The sequence below is a fragment of the Epinephelus moara genome, chromosome 7, assembly GCF_006386435.1.
Source record: "Epinephelus moara isolate mb chromosome 7, YSFRI_EMoa_1.0, whole genome shotgun sequence".
NCBI lineage: Eukaryota > Metazoa > Chordata > Actinopteri > Perciformes > Serranidae > Epinephelus > Epinephelus moara.
This window is the reverse complement of record NC_065512.1, coordinates 3,433,614-3,453,622: the sequence shown is the minus strand read 5'-3', so window position 1 is coordinate 3,453,622 and position 20,009 is coordinate 3,433,614. Positions and strand designations below refer to the sequence as shown.

General features: G+C 43.2%; 1 protein-coding gene across 1 annotated transcript in view; it reads right to left on the bottom strand.

The window, feature by feature from the left end:
• Positions 1-2,124: 2,124 nt before the first annotated feature.
• Positions 2,125-20,009, bottom strand: part of epsti1 (epithelial stromal interaction 1) — a 23,020-nt gene continuing 5,135 nt past the window's right edge. The window contains exons 6-10 of the mRNA XM_050048941.1: positions 16,233-16,306; positions 13,272-13,350; positions 6,325-6,398; positions 5,765-5,976; positions 2,125-2,454 (exon numbers count right to left, since the gene is read on the bottom strand). Of these exons, the coding sequence (XP_049904898.1) occupies positions 2,321-2,454; positions 5,765-5,976; positions 6,325-6,398; positions 13,272-13,350; positions 16,233-16,306 (573 nt within the window). The 3' untranslated portion in view covers positions 2,125-2,320. The remainder of the gene's footprint in view (positions 2,455-5,764; positions 5,977-6,324; positions 6,399-13,271; positions 13,351-16,232; positions 16,307-20,009) is intronic.

The window sequence follows — 20,009 nt, the reverse complement described above, 5'->3', positions numbered from 1 at the left end:
GTGTGGGTTTTGTTTCTGTGACCACAATATCTTGATGTTAACATTAGCTAGGTAGCTAACGTAACGCTACGTTAACAGCAGTTGATCAAAGTATAACACTCACCAGCAACATTCAGTGTGCGGCGGCGGGAGTGTATCTATGTTTCCAGGGTTCTATGTTCCCCACTTAACCCTGCAAAAAAGGTTCTATGTTCCCCGAGTTCTAATTGCCCGCTCAATCAAGTGGGAAACATAGAACCCTTTTTGTGTAAGCGGGGAACATAGAAGCTTTTTTGCAGGGTTAAGTGGGGAACATAGAACCCGGGAAACATAGGGATGACCCCACGGCCAATCTGCTCCCACAGACGGGCTTTTCTGTCTTTGTTGTGATAATTTCTGACTGACGTATCAAACAGCTCAGGATAGACAGTACCGGAGTGGCAGTGACATCATCAGCACCTTTCTGAAAAGTTCAGAGATTTCCAACTAGAAGCGCTCGCACAAGTGCTCTGAAGACGAAGCTGGGTGCAACGCTTTTTCTCTCGAAGGCCATATGCTCTCTTCTCATTGGGAACAACTGGGGAAATGTGGCCCCTTTCGACACAAAGGACAGCGGCTCTACTCTGAGCTCTCGCCAGATGTCCTAGCTCCTCATCCTGTCTCGTAGGCTGAGTCCAACCGCCCTTCAGAGAAAATGCATTTCGGTTGCTTGTATCCATGATCTCATTCTTTCAGTCATTACTCAAAGCTCATGACCTTAGGTGAGGGTTGGGACATAAATGGACCAATAAATCAAAAGCTTTGCCCTCTGGCTCTACTTTCTTTTCACCTTGAAAGTCCGTCGCAGCGCCTGCATCACTGCATATACTGTGCCAAACCGCCTATCCATCACACGCTCCATTTTACCTTCGATCATGAACAAGACCCTGAGATACTTGAACTCCTTCACTGGGGACAAGTTCCTTCTTAGCAATGCACCTGATGAATCAATTTTTTGCTATACACCCTCCATAAATAAAAAACTGTGGTAATGTTTTATTGTAAGGGTCCAGAGTTTTCTAACAATTTTCCTAATCATTTCTCCTAAAGTTTCTTGGAAAGAACTCTCTTATCTGTTACTTATTATAAGGGGAATAAAGAAAGTGGTCCACTATAAAAAAAAAATCAATTATTTATCGGCCTAACCCAGAGTTTTTTAGTCACAGCAGCTGGACATGAATAAATGAGAAATTTGACGACAAAGTTTAACCAAGAATAAATGAATAATGAAATGATACTTACTTGAGTTTAAACGGAGCAGTTTGATCAATCAGTTTGTAATCAGAACCATACTGCATTGTTCTTTCCAGGATATTTCCTAGAAATGTATTGGGGAATTATTGGGAACACAGGCCTATAAAATAAAGCATTGAAATATTTGATAGTTAAATGTTCTTCTTCATGAGTGCAAAGCTGCCAGAGTGATGCTGAGGTTCTCGCTGATCTCTAGAGGAAAGACATTTTCTGGATGACATCAGCAGTAAAACGCTCCCTGTATGACTTCATGTCGAAGTAGAAGGGGATTTTCAGTCCCCCATGTTGAGAGCACCACCCTTTGTTCTTTGTTGCCTCTGTCAGGTGATAACCATCTCTGCTGTCCGGCTCAGCGGCAGCTCTGTGCCCTCTGCCCACCTGGAAACCCCACCCTCCCACTGCTGAATATAACACGCTGATGAAAGAGAAAGGTTTGACACGGCTATGACACACAAACTGCGAGAGTTCACAAAGAGCTGCTTTATTGTGCCTTTGATGTGAAACCTTTGGAGAAAATCCTGTGTGGATTTGCATCTTTTTTTATCCCGACGGATCCGGCTATAGATACACCACATGCGACTTTGATTATAAGACAAACAAAAAAGCATCATGCATTTGGGTAGAGCTTTTCTTCCATCTGCACACACTGATTTAATTAAGAGCCCCAAATATGATCTGAAGATTATGAGTCATGGCGATGACCTTCAACTAAACTGGTGAAAACGAACATCAATTCAACTCCATGTCAGGGCGAAAACCCAACATGACTCACGAGTGCATGCAGACAGATACAAGGCACCAAAAGCTCAGTGATTAATGGCATAATCAAAAACAGATTACAGGAAGCACATACTGCTTTATAGGTATATATTTAATGCAGCTGTGTAGTGTAGGCAGCATTTACAAGCATCAAACACCAAGGTGACTTGCTTCTAGCTTTTCTTTATCATCTGAACACTGGGTATACAAATTTTACTTGGCCCAACTCCTTAAGCTTCACTCACAATATTCAGTGACAGACAGCCCTCACTCAAAAGGAACATAAATTTTAATTGCAGTTGAGTAGTGCGTAGGCCTGCTCGTAATCACCACCGCATTGTTTGAGGATGCCTTCTAGGAAGTCTTTGTCGCAGTATGGGAAGCTGTTCATCAGTTTCATCAGGGCCCAGTCAAAGTCAGAGTCTGGAAAGCACACAGGAAAGAAATAATCCTCATAAAGCCCAGTTTATTCATTATTGTTCCCGCGAGGCTCCTGTTGAAAGAGAATTCTTTGATTATCCTGACATAAAGTACAGCGCACTTTCTTTCAGTCTTTTTGTGGAGGAGCTGTTTTGTTGAAAATGTTCACACATGATCTGCGAGGCAATCCCCGACAGGCTCTTTCCTCAGCTATATGAGAGAGAAATAAGGAATTCTAAAGTCTTCTAAAGCTCTTCTGTCTGACCACTTTGGCATCTCTTTCCTACAACTACCCACACCGCCCGGGACCGGACTCGTGGTTCTCCCTGCCACAGGCTGGTCCGGCTGTAAGGCCAGATGATCAGAAATGCAGGCCTGGGCAACAGTGAGGGGCAGACGAAAGGGCCGTCACACAACCAGGCAGGAGATTGGCTCGGGCAGGTAGTGACAGAACGGAAAGACCTGATCAGCACATTGGTAAAATATAGACCGGGGCAGGCGGATGCAGCCTGACATGGATTGAGGATGTTGTGGGATTCCAATTGTGCCCGCAGCGGCAGTGCCAGGACTGAAGGTCTGAGATTTTTGGGGGTATTTTAGCCTTAACCTCGGACTGGTGAAATCGCCCTGCTGTGGCTGCTGTTTGGATGGGCAGTTAGATGGGACAAGAGATTTACTACCAGACAGAGAGTGGCCCATAAACTGCGCTATTTGACCTCTTTGACCCGTCAGCTACAGTAGAGGAGAGCTGTGGTGCTGCTGTATGCCTGGCAGTCTGTGGTAACCCAATATCAGCTCATCAAGGCACAACTTGACATTTTGTGCCCTTTACCCAAGTCTGTCTCTGTAGCGCAAGATACATGCATGAATTTAATTATACTCTGTATCAGTTAGATGTCACTAAAGGCTAACCTTCCATCCAACGTCATCTGAAGATTTCAAGCTCCTTGTAACTACATGTGAACGAACTGATTCATTTCTACAATTAATCAATGAGCACAATTTTGTTGCATGTTTTATTTATGTATACATGCTCGCCAGTGAAAGTAAAAATAAAAGCCCACTCCCAAATTCACTCTCGTTTGTCCTTACACGTCACTGTATTTTCTTTTGGTGCTGTGTCTTTCAGATGCATGTTGCTTATGGTCTGTCACCTGGTCACTACCTTTTTATTCACACACCTAATGACTGGCAGATCAGTTCTCCGTCCCGTGACTCAAACTCAACAAACTGCTGCTGAACACAGAATGGTCACAAACAGACACACACACAAAAATGCACTTCTTTGCCTGGTGGAATCAACTAAATCCTGAAAAGGCTTGTAAGCAGTCTGCATCGTGTGTGTGTGAAACGTAAACTCCCGTTCCATCTGTGGTGCAATGATTGGCGAGTAGGCTACCTTATCCCTTGCTGTCGGACAACTGCCGTTGTGTGTGTGTGCGCTCAGCCAATACCTAAATGTCATCGGTAAAAGAAGTGAGAGGTGTGTTGCAGTAGAAGTGCATGTATTTTATCGCAATTGTACTCAAGCACGGGCAGCATGGTGGTGCAGTGGTTAGTACTGCTAACAGGAAGGAGATTACGGGTTCCAACCGGAGCCCTTTGTTAGCGTGGATTTTCTCCAGCTTCCCCCCACAGTCCAAAGACACGGACTTGCCTTGTAGGTAGAAAGGTGTGAATGTGGCACGAATGATTGTCTGTCTCTGTAGCCATTTTGACACAAAGATTGCGCTATAGAGCCGCTACAAAGTCACTTCTTTATGCCACCTTTGCATTTTAACACACAAACAAATGACGGCGGCATTATGTTGCTGCCGTGTGTGATTTTAGACAGCATACTGGCATCGCAGAATCAAAGGAGGCGTGACAGTTGTGACATTTAACAGCATCAGCCTTTAGTGTGACATAACACACGCATTGGCAGTGCTTTATAAACAAAAAAAAAGGCATAACATGACAGTAACATTCATCTACCATCTCTGTTCTATAGCAGCTGATCTCGCCCTCTGCTCGGAGAGTAAGGAGCTAATTTCTTTCCCAATTTGCAGACATTTTCGGCTGCTATTCTTCTTTGAGTTAGCTGCTAACTGCTACAAGATACTTTTTAAATCTCCCGCAGCAGGTCACACACATGACACATTGTCAAAACGCTGCACCCATGCCGCCTATGATTCCGTTTGCTGGCTGTCCCTGCTGTCTGTTACTACCTCTGTTCCCGGCTCAGAGGTGAGACAACTCTGTTTCCCCATTTTGTGACTGTACCAGAGCAGAGCAGTGAGGCGGAAAATCGGTGTAAAATTCCCGCCTTGAGCAGGCAGTGTAAATGGAGCTAATGTGTCAGCCCTGTGATAGTCTGGTGTACCGCGCCTCTAACCCAACGTCAGCTAGGATCAGCGCCAGCTCCCCCGCAACCCTGTGAAGGATGAGCAGTTACAGATAATTAATGGGTGTACTCAAACAAGAGTAAAAGTATCTAAGAAGTCTTGTGAAGTCTACTTTTAGAAGTCCAATTTATGTTAAAGAATACTCAACTACATGTAAGAGAGTAAATGTAACGTGCTGCTACCCATCACTGGCAATAAATCACAGAAAGGATGAGTATCATTTCATATAGTCTGCACACATGTAGCAGCAGTAAATACTTAAGTGCAGCAGGTATTGAACATGACGTTCTGTTTGTGTTCCTTGTCCTGTTGTGAGTGGCAGTTATTCACTGGTGTATGGCAACCAGTCAGGTATCAAACTCAGCATGTCAATCCAGACCAATTAAACAAGGGCGGGACTGCGCTCGTTTGGCTGCGGGCCGAGAATCTGTCAGTCTGGCCTGGGTTCAGCGCTCCCGGAGAATTTTCCTCTCTGATTGACAGAAGCCAAATGACATACAGTGTGTGCTTGTGTCAGGCTTTCATGCCCATGTTCTCTTTGTCCTGTCTGCAAACTCACACGTACATGTGTTTGATATATTGCTCAATCCATAGTAAGTAAAGGTTTGTGCCCAGAAAGAAGGGAAAATACTTTCTTACTCACACTTAAAGACACACACACACGTTTCCCACAAACTACAAGTATCAGCAGGATTTGAATGCCAGGAGCTACAGTATCACTACGTACCACGCATAACTTCCTGCCTACATACTTGAAGCACGTAAAGCCTTTGATTTAACGCAGACTAAACAGACAATCACAGTCCTTCTAAGAAAGGATGAGGTGGGCAACTCTTGTCACATGTCTGATTTTAGGTTTGGTTAACCAGTGTTGAGCCAGACTAAAAAAAGGCGTGAGAAACTGTAGAAACACTCTCCGCTCAGCTCACCAGATTCTTCGGTCCAGCCCGAGTAGCTCTGTTCTGGGTCTGGGGTCAGGTGAGCCAGGGGGGGTTGTTGTCCAGTTTGATTGGACGGCTGGTGTCTAAAGTCTTCAGGTGCCAAAACTGGATTCTCTTCTCCCCGAAAACCTCCCTCCTGTGTCTCTTTCTCGCTGCCACTGCCTTGACCCTCGAGCCTGTCCAGGAAGGCTAAGTTCACCCTGTCAAAATATAATGAATCAAAAAAATGGTTCACATAAAACTAACTAACGCTGTACTTTATAACTTTACATGCTGGCAGGCTGTAACGGGCAGTGAGTGGGATGTGTTTGACAGCTTTTTAAACTTCTATACCCACTAAAATATAGTGAGGTCAGTAAACTGCCTCTTAACATTCGGCGACCCGGCCAGTCTAATTCCAAAAGGATGAACAAAACAAACGATTAATCTTGTTGAGTCGATTTTTCCTGCGTAGTGTGTATGCAGCTTTAATGTTTCTTTATTTCCACTGAGCAGAGAGTCCTTCAGCACTCTGATTTCTGCATAAAACAATTTATACATTTACATACCTCCGGTGTTCCAGCTGTTGGTCTCTCACACTTTTCGACTCCTTCTGTCTCTGTTGAGTCTCCATGGCCTCACTCTGACAAAAAACATTATTCAGAGTTAAAGGAAAACATTACTTACAAGCAGGGGTGGGTAGTAACGAGTTACAAGTAATGCACGTGAGTAAAAAAGTATTTTTTTTGAGGAATGAGTACTTTGTAAGTTCCTTTTTTAAAACTGTACTTCTACTCTTACTCAAGTATATTTTTGAGCCAGTAATCTACTTTTTACTTCACTACATTTGCCATTTACCTTCGTTACAACTAGTCTGCTCTAAATGCAGGGATTTAAGTTGAACATTAGGTGGTGCGAGGCACGTCTCTACTGCAGATGGCAAGATGCCAACGGAAGAAAAACAAACACCATGCTGAAGTGCCATGTTCTGAACCTGCTGAACAAAAGCAAGCACCAATCCTCCACTCCTGACCTGACCCCAACGGCGAAGATCATGTCGGAGCCAGGTCGAAACGAAGAGCAAGTGGGAGCTGCCATCGACCATCCCTGGCCACATCTCGCCACAATTTTTGTGCCAAAATCCATAAAAAATAACAGTTACTCGGTGAAGTGCCTCCTGTGCCTGCCAAAAAACCAGGAGATCCTTGAGAAAAACTCATCGTCGAATCTCTGCAAGCATATTGAAGTAAGTACGCACATAGCCTGCTATATAAAAGAAAATATTCAAACGGAAAGTAACTTGTACTTGAGTAAATTATTAACCAGGTACTTTTTACTTTTACTTGAATAGGTTTCGCAAATAGTAATTTTACTTCTACTTGAGTAATTTTTTATGGCAGTAATTGTACTTTTACTTGAGTACAGATTTTCAGTACTCTACCCACCCCTGCTTACAAGATAATACGCCCTTAGAAACTGAGAAAGACAAATAATTTCTTATCAGTATGACTTGTAAAGGTTTTTATCAGAGGATAACCTGTAGTAAACGCATTACTGACCCACCGCACTCCTGATAAAGAAACTATTAGAGCTGTGGTTTTAAATGGAACGTGCAGCCTTCAGTGTAGCAGATAGGGCGTGCACTGTAGTCTCTGTGATCTTTGACAGTTGGGTCTTGATCTGTAAATGTGGCTGTCATTTAGTTCCCAACATATTTGTGGTCAAATTTATGGGTATACTTAGAGTAATATGACACTATATTACACTACATCAAATTGATTTTTATGCCTCTGCATCAGCGATAATTGTGGCCATATTGTCTATCCCATTCTCAAGAACGCCTTGATTGAGTTTTTAAAATTTGGCACAAACATGCACTTGGACTCAATGATGAACTGATTAGATTTTATGACCCTGGTCTCACTCCGAAGTTGTCGAAATCTGGCGCTTGGGCAGTGACTTGCAGCGTCAGAAACCACAGAAAAAGGCATCCTTTAATGTTGGCATGGTACGCGGCTGATGGCCGTTATAGTTTGGCCGGTGGCGTCAGGGGAAAACATGGCGGGACAAGGACGAAAGTTAAGGCAGCGAAAGTCCAACTGGGGCAGGCAGGAGCAGTGGCGGATAGGTCCAACAAACACCGACTTTCAACTGAGAGAGAGGTGTTTGCGTCCCGTAAGATTCTTAAGCCAAACCCTGTTCTTTTGTCCCAAACCCTACCACATGTTTTTGTTGTTGAAGGAAAAAAAAAAAGTCAATTCACAGTGTTTTACTGACAAAGTGCTTTTATTTTGAAAGAGACTGTATGTAAACGTTAAATTTCCTGTGAAAACCGGTGTGAATTTTGAAAGAGGACAATGCATGTAACAGGCTGAAGTTGACATGGCGTCCCAGAACGTCAACGACCAACACACGCAGGGTACCTTGGACGTCATATGTGGACGTGGAAAGTCCATGATGAAACGTCAATATGTGACGAGGTCGTAGTGGGGATGTGTTGGTTTTAATGGTCAAAGGTCAAGTTCACTTCGACCTCGTATGTCTATTCTTGTGAATGTGATGTCAGATTTGGCACAAACATCCACTTGGACTCAATGATGAACTTATTAGAATTTGGGGGTCAAAGGTCAAGGTCACTGTGACCTTACATCCATCTCATTCTTGTGAACGCAATATCTCAAGATAGGGAGTTTCCTCAAATTTTGGCACAAACATCCACTTAGGAATAAACCAATTAAAGTTTGTTTCTTCACCCAACTTTGGTCCAGACTGAAATATCTCAACATCATCTGTGTGTGAGTGCGTAAATGTTTAACTGATGAGCAGGTGGCTCCTGGTATTGTAGCCTCAGCCACCAGTGTATGAATGTGTGAGTAAATGGTTGAATGTGATTTGTAGTGTAAAAACGCTTTGAGTGGTCAGAAGACTAGAAAGGCGCTACACACAAGTGTAAGTCGATTTTACCGCAGGGATCCACTGGATTTAAATGTGACACAATCCCTCTCTAGGTGTGGAAATTAAAACATGGCAACAACATGTAGTAATACACAGCAGAGTGAACACATGCGCTAAATATGAACATAGCAAAATGACAGCACATGCTGAGTAAAACACATACGAGGGAAATGTCAAGAGGATGACTGCATTAAGGATTCTGGCAACAAAGCTGCAGCACAGGCAGCTGAAAAATGTGCCAAATCTGAAGACATACAGAGATGAGTGCCAAAACCAAGCACAGGAGGTAGGAGTTCAATGAGTTTGTTTCCTGTCTTGCGCAAAAACCAGTTCTGTATAATGTGTGCTGTTAGTTGTTGCTGGCACGAAGCAGCTTTCTAAGAAGTTTATAGTTTATAGTCAATATTGCGCAATGCAAATCTAATGGAGTGGTGCAGAGAGAAGTCCTGGGTTAGCATTTTTACTCTTCTTGTTCCCTTGTCTCAAAGTCAGTTTTCTTTTGAACAGGTTTTTGGTTAGACGCCTGAAATGAGGTCTGTGGTTAACACAAGCTTAAGAGACCATCACGTTTTGTTCTGTGACATAAAATAGGTCAGTAAACACCTCACTGTGAATTTTGAAGCTTTTACATGTCTTTCTAACAAGAGGCTAAATGAGGCTACAGAATGTCATCACGGCAACGACGTAAAGGTCATGTGACTGTAGTGGAGTTCATTTATAGGCATATATTTGCTTTTTACTTCTGGTGATTGAATTTGCGCTTCAGAAAGTGTTCATTTAATCAGAGGGAACAGATAACGCACTCCTACAGACTCAAAAAAGAAATACTTATTAAAAGATGGGGCCCTGCCGTACTACCATAGTGAAGTGATCGAAATCAACCTATTCATTTTACAGTATATATGTCTGTTTATCTCCCCTACCTGACTCACCTCTTGATGCATATACATACAGTCATGACACTGTACACACACACACACACACACACACACACACACACACAACTCCCAGACTTTTTTTCTTTAGTCTTTTTTGTCCAACATTCCTTTTCCCTAATTCATACCTTTTTGTTGTATCTCAAAATGTATACTTAAGCTGGGATGTGTTTGGTTTATTGTAATTTTTTTGTTGTTCGCCTGTAAGCTGCATCGGCACAGCTGTAAAAAAAAAATTAAAAAAAATGATTGCATAAGTTTTAAAGGTGATCATTTGTGAGGATTATCTTGCTGAGCAAAACATAGAAGTATCTTAAACGTTTGTTTTCCACAAAGCTTATCTGAAATAATCCAAAATCCAGTGGGGAAAATCCCGTAAGCTTTGTGTTGATGGAAGCAGGACGATGTTAGAGAAGCATTTCACCGCTGGGGAGATGGTCTTTTCATAAAACTAAGCTGGGAGCAGGAATATATGAGCAGGGATATCTAGGCACTGGTTAGCCTGAGGGCAGTTTACCACAGTTCATTTACACATACTGCCCACATTGCTATGATACAGAGCTGGTTGAAACTTGGCGGACTGTCCCTTTAACTTTCTGGTTGGCCTTCAAATAAACATCATCCCTGCAGCTCTGTGTTGGCTGTGATTTCATACTGAAAAAAGTCTATTTTCTTTTTCTTTTAAATATACATCCGGTACATACCATCTCTCACACGCTCACACACACACACACATACACACACACACACACACACGCACACACACACACCTCCCTCCGTTTCACTCTCTGTTTTCCTGTCCGAGGGGAGCTAATGGCCGAGGGAAGTGGTTATTTAGGATGGCACGGGAGGAAGAAGGAACACACAGCCCACCTGTGTGAGCTCCCATCAAAGCTTAGCTTAAAATCTCCCACTCACACACACACAGACACACACGCACACACATCACACATGTATACACACCACACACACACGCCCACAAATAGAGGATATGAAGGGGAGATCAATCTGTCTCATGGAGCCATTGTAGAAAGAACAACAGATCCCAGGGTCCCAGCGAGAACCACATCAAGAAGTTTGACTTTTGCTGCTCCGCGGCCGCAAGCTTTCATCTGCTAATCTGTGACGTCTATCTGAGGGAGCTGCAGCCTGGGAGAGTCTGCAGAGGAGAGGAGAGGAGAGGAGAGGAGAGGAGAGGAGAAATGAGAGGACAGGAGGGGAATAAAAAAGGCAAAAAGAAGTGGAAAGGAAATGAAAGGAGAGAAAAGGACAGGACACGAGAAAGGACAAAACAATAGGAGAGAAGACGAGAGTTAAAGGAAACAAGAGGACAGAAAAGGAATGAAAAGAAAAGATGAGAAAAGGAAAGGACAGGAGAAAAGATGAGAAAGAGACAATGGGATAAAAATTAAGAAGAGAGGAGAAGGAAGAATGAATGAAAATAAAAGGCAAGAAGAGATGTGGAAAGGAATATTAGCAGAAGAAGACAGGAGACGAGATAGGGCAAACAAGAGGAGAGCAAAGGAAAGGAAATGAGAGGACGGGAGGAAAGAAAAGAAAAGGTAAGAAGAGAAGTGGAAAGGAAAATAAAAAAAAATAAGGGAGAGAAAAGGACAGNAGGAAACGAAAGGAGAGAAGACAGGAGGTGAGACAGGACAAAAGGGGAGATGAGAATGGAGGAAAGGAAATAAGGGGACAGGAGAGGAAAGGAAGAGAGAAGGTGGGAAGAGAATTAGAAAGGAAAAGAAAGGAGAGAACATGACAGGAGATGAGACGGGACAAAACAAGGTCAGAGCAAAGGAAAGGAAATGAGAGGACACAAGGTGGGAAGAGAAGAGGAAAGGAAAAGAAAGGTGAGAAAACAAGGAGAGGAGAGGAGAGACTAGGTGAGTAGAAGGCAGGAGAGGAGGTGGGAGAAAACAAGGGGAGAGGACAGGAAAGGAAATAAAAGAGTAAATGAATGAGAAGGAAGGAATAACTGAAAAGAGGAGAGGAATGCAGACATGAAAAGGAAAAGAAAGGAGGGAAAAGGACAGGAGAGGAGAAAAAGAGGCAAGATGAGACAGGAGAGGAGATGAGACCAAAAAAAACAAGGGGAGACGAGGGGACAGGAGAGGAGGAGGAGGAGGAGGAGGAGGAGGAGAAGACGTAAGAGGTGAGGAAACAAAGCGAGGAGTGAAATGAGGAGGCGGGAAGAGATGAGTCTTTGTTGCTGTCTGTAACCCTGGTATCATCTGGTGAACTGTGTGTGTGTGTGTGTGTGTGTGTGCGAGTGTGTGTGTGTGTGTGTGTGTGTGTGCGAGTGTGTGTGTGTGTGTGCGAGTGTGTGTCCCATCATAACACAGAGACTTCTTTATTACTGTAACTGACTGCTTTCTGTTTCTCTCGACACCAACGTTTGACCCGAGCTCTCTCTCCTCTCCTCTCTGTCTCACCCGCTGAAAGATTTGCGTCAGGTCTGTGTGAGAAAAAGACGGAGTGAGAGAAAAGAAATGCACAACAATGAGAAAAGCCCAGAAAGAAAACATTTCCTGCGTCCACCAAGGGAGCTGCGTGTGCACTTTTAACGGTGCTGTCAGTCACCACATAATCCGCTCACAGCAGAGCGCAGTGCGGAGTACAGCGTGCCCTCGGGTTGCTTCCTGCACACTCTCTGCTTCTTCTTCTTCTTCTTCTCTGGTACAACATCAGTGAGAGCCGGGGCTGGGTGGAGGAGCGCAGACACTATTAGCACCGTGTCTGACTCTCTGACAGAAGCTGTCAACACTCTCCAATAAAAGTGTTTTCTGAGCTAAGAATAGCTGTGACCTCTTCACATTTATTGATTTTAAGATTTATGGCAGCAATTACAGAATTTAAAATAATAGTTGATTAAGAGGAAAGTTATTCACAGTGAGGGCGAGAGGTTGCCCTCTTCTACTGATTGGCTGGTGAGGAGTTTGGGATTACTCCAGGTACTTTTACCAGCGCAGGTTATTCCACTCTATTCTGTCTGGTGCAGACTCCCCTCACAGTCTTGTCATGTTGTGTCTCTGTTTCTGCTCAGTGTGAACTCTGGGAAGTCCCTTGAACTCCGCCCTCCGCTCATTCCCTCCCAGGAAAACTAACAGGCAGAGAGGAAGAGCGGCTGAGAAAAGAGAAAAGGAAGCAGAGAAAACAAAAGAGAGTGAAAGGAGCAGACAGACAGACAACACGGAGAGGGAAAATCAGTGGCCTATTCCTCTGTGTATTTACACTTCCTTTTACTCGAGCGTGAGCTCGCCGTACCGCTGTGTGCCCCGGCTCTGACCAGGACATAATTGCAGGGGGATCTGGCTCCTCACCCCGCCCGGCCAACTGGGGATACCGCTTAATACCCGCGCTGCCCCGGACGATGAAACCTCCGCACCCCAGAGTATTTATTCAGAAAACAGCTTACAAAGGCAGATCTATTGGTGTGAATCACCACAGAGCTTCAGTCTCCGACCCCACAGCCACAGATATGAGGCTCGACACTGAACCCTGGGACCTATAGAGCAGGCGTGTGTGCATTCAGGCCCTGACCCACACTGATGCCGTGTGTACAAACAAAACACATGAAAGCACATACAAGTGCAAACACACACATTGTGCGGTTGCTGGCTTACCCTCGATGACGTGTGTGTGGCGCTGCTGGATGCCGGCGGACCCGATCTCTCAAACCTCTGCAGAAACTTCTCAGCCTTCCTGTAATAAATACAAACATTACATCGTCCGGATTTCAAAAACACAAACACGGAAACACAGACTAATAATAAGGTATGAAGGGGTTTTCGTTTACTCCGCAGGCCCGGGGTGCTGGCAGTCCCACAAGGTTGACCAAGTTTGTTTGTCCCTCCCTGACGCCACTCTCCTCTCCCCATTCACAAGTCTCTGATCTGCTGTCCCGCTCCATCTCCGTAGCCCCGTTTCTAAATCTCTTCATTGTTTCTCCGGGTTCACACATTGGTCTGCCGTCTCCTGTTTTTGTTTCTCTTGTACGGAAGCCAGAGATGCCACTTGACAAGCCATTTCCCCCCGAACCGACCGTGTATAATATTCCAATAACATCTTGACTGTCAGGGTAATTGATTTAAAGAGTCTGATGCTCTGTTGGAGAATACGGCATGGAAAGCTTGTGCAGACAGAAGACACTCTAAATCATTATTGTATATACATCCAATGCATTATCCAAAACCCTGCGGCCTCTTTAAAGGAGCAGTCCACTGAATTTACAAGTCAGAGTCAAATACCACACCAAATACACCACAAATACACCACACCACACCAGCAGACAGGGGGAGTCTGTATTCAAAAAGGGAAACCGCAAGGCTGACAGGATGGATTCAAGTTGTTAGCCAGTTAGCACATTGACGGTGCAACCTGATGATGGTTACAAACTGTTTCTGCTAAACAACTCAATGGCTAAAAAAATATTCTTACTGGTTTAACAAGTCTGTTTCGATCTCACACCCTCTTAACTGAAGTTGTTTGCTGTCGTCACTTCCATTTCTCTGAACCGCCAATCAGAGGGATTCCTCTCGCCAGTGGGCTCAGCAGAATCGTTCAAAAAGCAGCCAAACAAATAGGGACGCTCTTTCCACCCGATATGGACCAAAGGCCAAACGTCTGCTTGGTTTGTCAGGGCCTTTAGGATTTCTCATAAATAAACCCGTGTTAAAGACGAAGTGTGGAGTTGTCACCAGGTGGTCATTTGTCCGACTGACTCTTCCTCTACTCTCACCAGCAGGTTAGCACGTAGCTTTGAGTGAAATGTCTTTCTGGAAGGATCGCTTTGACCTTTGGTTCATGCCTTCATGTTCCCACAACTGTACTTTGTGTTTAGCGACTGTGGCTCAGGAGACAGAGCACTTGTCTAGCAGTCAGAAGGTCAGTGGTTAAGTCCCTGGTCCTTGCAGTCTACATACATACATCAAACTGTCCTTAGGCATGATACTGAACCCCAGATTGTCTCTGGTGGTCTGATGAGCAGGTGGCACCCTGTACGGCAGCTGTACGTGTGTGAACGGATGAACACTTTGAGTGGTCGCTTAGACTAAAAACGCACTATATAAATGCAGCCCATTTACCATTTAGTCCTAATTAACTAGGGATGCACGATAATATCGGCACGTCATTAGTATCAACCAGTATCGGCTTTAAAATGAAATACCGGAATCAGCCAACATGCTTTTTCTTATTTAGCACAATGACTGAATATCACAGACACTGAAAGCATTCTGTTTCATGTCTCCATCTGCTGGTGGGCCGTCATGGAAGAGCATGCATGTATAATATGATGTTAATTCCACTACAGAAGAGACTTGATGATCACTGAAAGTAGGTGGGGGGAAGTGGATATATCGAAATCAGTATATAGTCAGTCAAATAAGTTGTTACTTATCGAATATCGGCAAAAAATCCAATATCATGCATCCCCATAGTTAACACGTCAGCATGCCTAACTCACATCAGCACATTAGCTTTGTTCTTGTGAGCATGTTAGCCTGCTGATATTAGCATTTAGCTCAAAGCACATCCTTACACAGCAGCTAGCATGACTGTAGGACTCTTATGTTGCATTGCATACTTTTTCCTTTGACTTTAAGTACATACTATTGCATGCTGTATGCACACAACACCTTGGAGATGAAAGAAAATTTTGCCAAGCTCACCAGAGATGGAGGTCAACCCAGAGAGCTCTGCTGCTGATATTTTGCCATGTATGTATGTATGTAGTATTATATTAACAACATTAAAATTACATCTGTCATTGTTATTTTCATAGTTACGTCCTTTTGTTGTTTGTTCATTTAAACAATTAGTACACCTATTGATCAGCTGGTGATCAGTCATTATTTAATGTGCTGTCATCCATCATTGTGGCTTCTGACAGCTTCTGTTTGTGGCTCAGCTGATGTGACATATCTTGCAGAGGATTGTGGGTCTGTATAGCCAGTACAGCATGCTGGCATGCATACCGCAAAATACAGCTGCACGCAGTAGAGCATCCTGGTACTTCTGACAAACTGCATTTGATTTGATTTCACTATGTATTGGGACAAACTAAATCTATCTGGCAGATTAAATAGTGTGGTCGTATGGGGATGCACAATATGTCTTGTTTATTCTGCCTCTTGCACATCACCCAGCTTCATGGAGGTGCACAGGCCCTGTCAGTGATTAATGATGATGTCTTCCCAGGAAATCCTTTTGTTACATCAGTATAAAACAGGCACTAAAGATGCCTACGAAATTGAAAAGGTAAACGGGGGCACCCAGAGGTGAGCCTCGTGTCACCTGTCTCGATGCTTGCCCTGATATCTACGACTGATAAGCTCCGCTTTTCCTTTTCCTGCCAACAGAAAACGCAGCTCACTAAAACTCCAGTGACAATTTTAGGTCAGCAGAGGATCAGACACTGGGCGCTTCCTTTGTAAGGGTCTGGAGACTGTGTCATCCGATGCCACATCAGTGACTAAGATGCATTGCAGAGCAAGAGAGAACACAACACGGCACACAAAACAACACAATACCGTAACCGCACGGTGACAGTTATGAGACCCGAGTTAACCTGATCCAGGGCTGACCTGACGTGATCCTGCCCGAACTGCTCCCTCCTCCTCTCATCCTCCTGTCGCCTCTTCTCCTCCCGGCGCTCAGCCTGCAATACATCACAGGCAGCAGTCACACCACAGCACGCAACCGGATGCAAGCACGCAGACCCCATACAAGCTTTTTCAACATACATGCAGCATGATATACAAGCAGAAATCTGATAGTTGGTGACATGTGCAAGAAAACAGATGCTTGTGTGGAGTGTTTGCAGCGACATGCTAATTTGCAACACCTGTTCACATGATAAAAAGTTACAGATATTTGCATATGCTACATCCACATTACTTGAAGAGCTAGGGCAGTGTGACATAAAATATAAAGTTCAAGTTCATGATTTTATGAACATAAAAGTAACTTAAAGTCCAGTGTGTAAGAATTTATGGGGAGATATTGGCAGAAACCAAACACTGGCTCCGGACAGGGCCATTCACGTTTTCATGTCGGCCACCGTAGTTTACAGCCCCTCTGCGACAAGAGTGTCAGAGAAACACTTATTTTTTAATATGAAACTGTTTGATTCAGTGTTTTTAAAGGTTTAAATCACCAGGTCTGTTTGTTTTGGAGACAAAGAGACCTCTGTGGATAACTCAGCTCCTCCTGAACAATTAAAACTGAAGGAATTCTAATCAGGAGAAGTTTCAGCTGGTTGCAATCTGCACTGCTCACCGCTAGACGCCACTTAATCTCCCTTAATCTGACACACTGGACCTTTAAGAATGTGTTTTTAACCTACAGGAAGCATAACAGTAAACCATAAAACCAATCATTTCCAAGATAAGGCTGCATCAAATTTAATAAATCAAAAAAATGTCCACAGGAAATATGTCAGAAGATGTGGGTTTTTACAATATTTACATTTACAATTTCATTCCCATTCATGATCTATTTTATTTTATGGTATATTTGATATTTTGAAAGATTATACATCCCATTTTCTTAATTCCATTGTCCTACAAAGATGGAAATCCCTTTAAGGCCCCTGTAATTTCAGTGCATTTGCTGTATTTTCATTTTAAGATTACATTCTGGCACCGCTGACGTGAGCAGCCCGATGATGTGGGCTGTTACAGTATGTATTTACTGTAAAGCAAAACAAAGGAGACTTGCTGAGTCCAGGAGCCGAGATGAGCTGTAGTGTTCTCCGTTTTTGTGGTTTTGAACACTTAATAATTTTCCACCCGGCATTCATCTGCCTCTGCATCCCTAACTCATGACCCAGAGGCGTGTTTTTGCCAGCGTCTTGTTAGGTCACGTCTATAGACTAAGAAGAGGCTGCCTCGCATGCATGTGTTTATTTGCTGGATTACCAGTACATTCCTATGGCCTCATAGAGGTCATGGCGCAACAGGAAAAGGTCTGTGGAACACCACTCTGGCCCTCAGCATTAATCACCCGTCCACATAACTGCAGCAGTCCATTAACCGCTATTAGACCATAAGTAGGGCCAGACATGTCTGAGAGCAGAGTGAGGAGCTGTCTTTGGTTTGCTGGAAGCCCATGAGACCATTAATCAGGTGGTTGTCATGGCTTTAATGGCGGGTGTGTGAGGGAGGACTCGCTCTGACACACACAGGTGGATGCTTGTCTCTACTGACATCTAGAGGCCAGAAATTATATTGTCTCACGGAGGGAGGACAAACAAGTGCCATGCAGTGGATGGGAGACACCCCACAGTGCACAGACCACATTAAAACAGATGTGTACTTCAGTGGTGGACGCTAAACTGTGGAATTATCTACACAATGGTTTAAAAGGTTGTCTAAATATTTTTCAGTTCAAGAACATGTCTACAGAAGGAACAACTCGACTACATGATGCTGTCGTGTGGAAGCTGTTCCCTTGTTGAGGGGGACATTGTGTTTGGCTCTCGATTCTTCTCTGTTTGTTTATTTATTTTTCTTTCTGAAGTTACTGTAAGTATTGGTTATTAATTGTAACAGACTATTGATTTCTTCTGATCATTTGTGTTTTGAGAGAGGGGCAGGTAAAATTAAAGTGCTTTCTTCCTGCTCATTTTCGTATTGTATTAGAGTTGTTTTGATGGTGACTTTGAGTGCTGCGCATGGACATGAGCAGAACAAATTAAAAAATAAAGTTTCACACCTTCTTAACACTACCAAAATAACCATAATTAATATCAGTCATCAGTCTTTTTTCTTTTGACATCAGTCACTGTTATCTGTATTTGCAGTGTGTTTCTGTGTTTGGTTGTCATTTCTATATTTGCAGTACATTTCTTATTCTACATAATTATTGTCAAATAGATGATGATGTTTTATCATTTGATTGTTTCATCTATATGCATATTATTTCTTAAGTCGCAATCTATGTATACACTCAGTGTCCGCTTTAAAGTCCCTCCAGGATGTTGCAATGTTGCAGTCACAACAATTAAAGCACCAGTGTGTAGGATTTAGTGGGAAATATTGGCAGAAATGGAATAAAATGAGTATATTTTCTTTATATTTCTTGGTATAATTAGTATTTACAGGCCAATAGCTTGTTTTTGTCAAGAAAACCAACAAATCAAAGTGTTGCTATGCAGCAAAATAAACATTAAACATTATAATTTGGGCTTATACTGCTCTAATTATTACAAACAGGTGATGATGTGTATTAAAGGTCCAGTGTGTAGGATTTTGGGGGATATATTGGCAGAAATGGAATATAATACAATAACAAAGTTTTCTTAAGTGTATAATCACCTGAAAATAATTATTATTATTGTTTTTTTCCTTTCCTTGGAATGAGCAGTTTATATCTACATAAGGAGAGGATCCTCATCTATAGAGATCGCCATGTTGCACCGCCATGTTTCTACAGTAGCCCAGAATAAACAAACATACATTGGCTCTAGAAAGGGATATTCACATTTTCTGGCGCTGCTCATTGAAGAACAGTGCCTCAGACCTCTGTGGGTAATTCAGCTCCTGTAAAAATCTCCTGAACGACTGAATCTTAAGTTATCAGAGAAAAAAGATGAGCACACATTAGCATGTGGTGGGCGAGCGGCCGGTCTCTGGCGTGCCAAGCAGCATCGGAAAATCACAGATTTGTGACGTGAAACTACTTTATTCAATGTTTCTCCTGGTTTAAATCATCTGATCTGTTTGTTTTGGAGAGGAAGAGACCTCTGCGGATAATTTGGCTCCTGTTAAAAACCTCCTGAACAATGAACACTGAAGGAATCCTATGAGGGAGAAGTTTCATCTTAAGCCACTACTGTACATCCCTCTAAATCTTACACACTGGACCTTTAATGCAAATTAAACTAATCTGTGAATTCTGAGCAACCTTGCAATTTCATCAAGGTACCGTAAACTTTTTCCTACATTTTTCTCTCTTATAATATACATGTTTGTGTGTGATTTATGTTTAGTTTGTGCAACAAAATGGAAAAACTATTAATTGAAAAAAAGGAAAGCTGCCGTAAAATCAGGCAAAAACGCCTGCGTAATCCTGAAGGGATTAACTTTATTAGGTGCACCTGTACAGCCTGATGCAAACCAGTGCAAGTGTTCTGCCATGAAGTCTACTTTCATGATGCCTCTAATCTTCAGTAATCATGTATAACTAGTCCATACCTATTGGTAGCTTTGTCACCTTCTACCTATGCCAATCCTCAATGCCTATGTGCAGTTTCACATAGATTGACCACGTCAGTGAGTAGAAAAACGTGGGACAGACAGAATGACTGACTGACAGAATGACACACTGACAGTTTCCGTGATTATGTACAGCATACCATA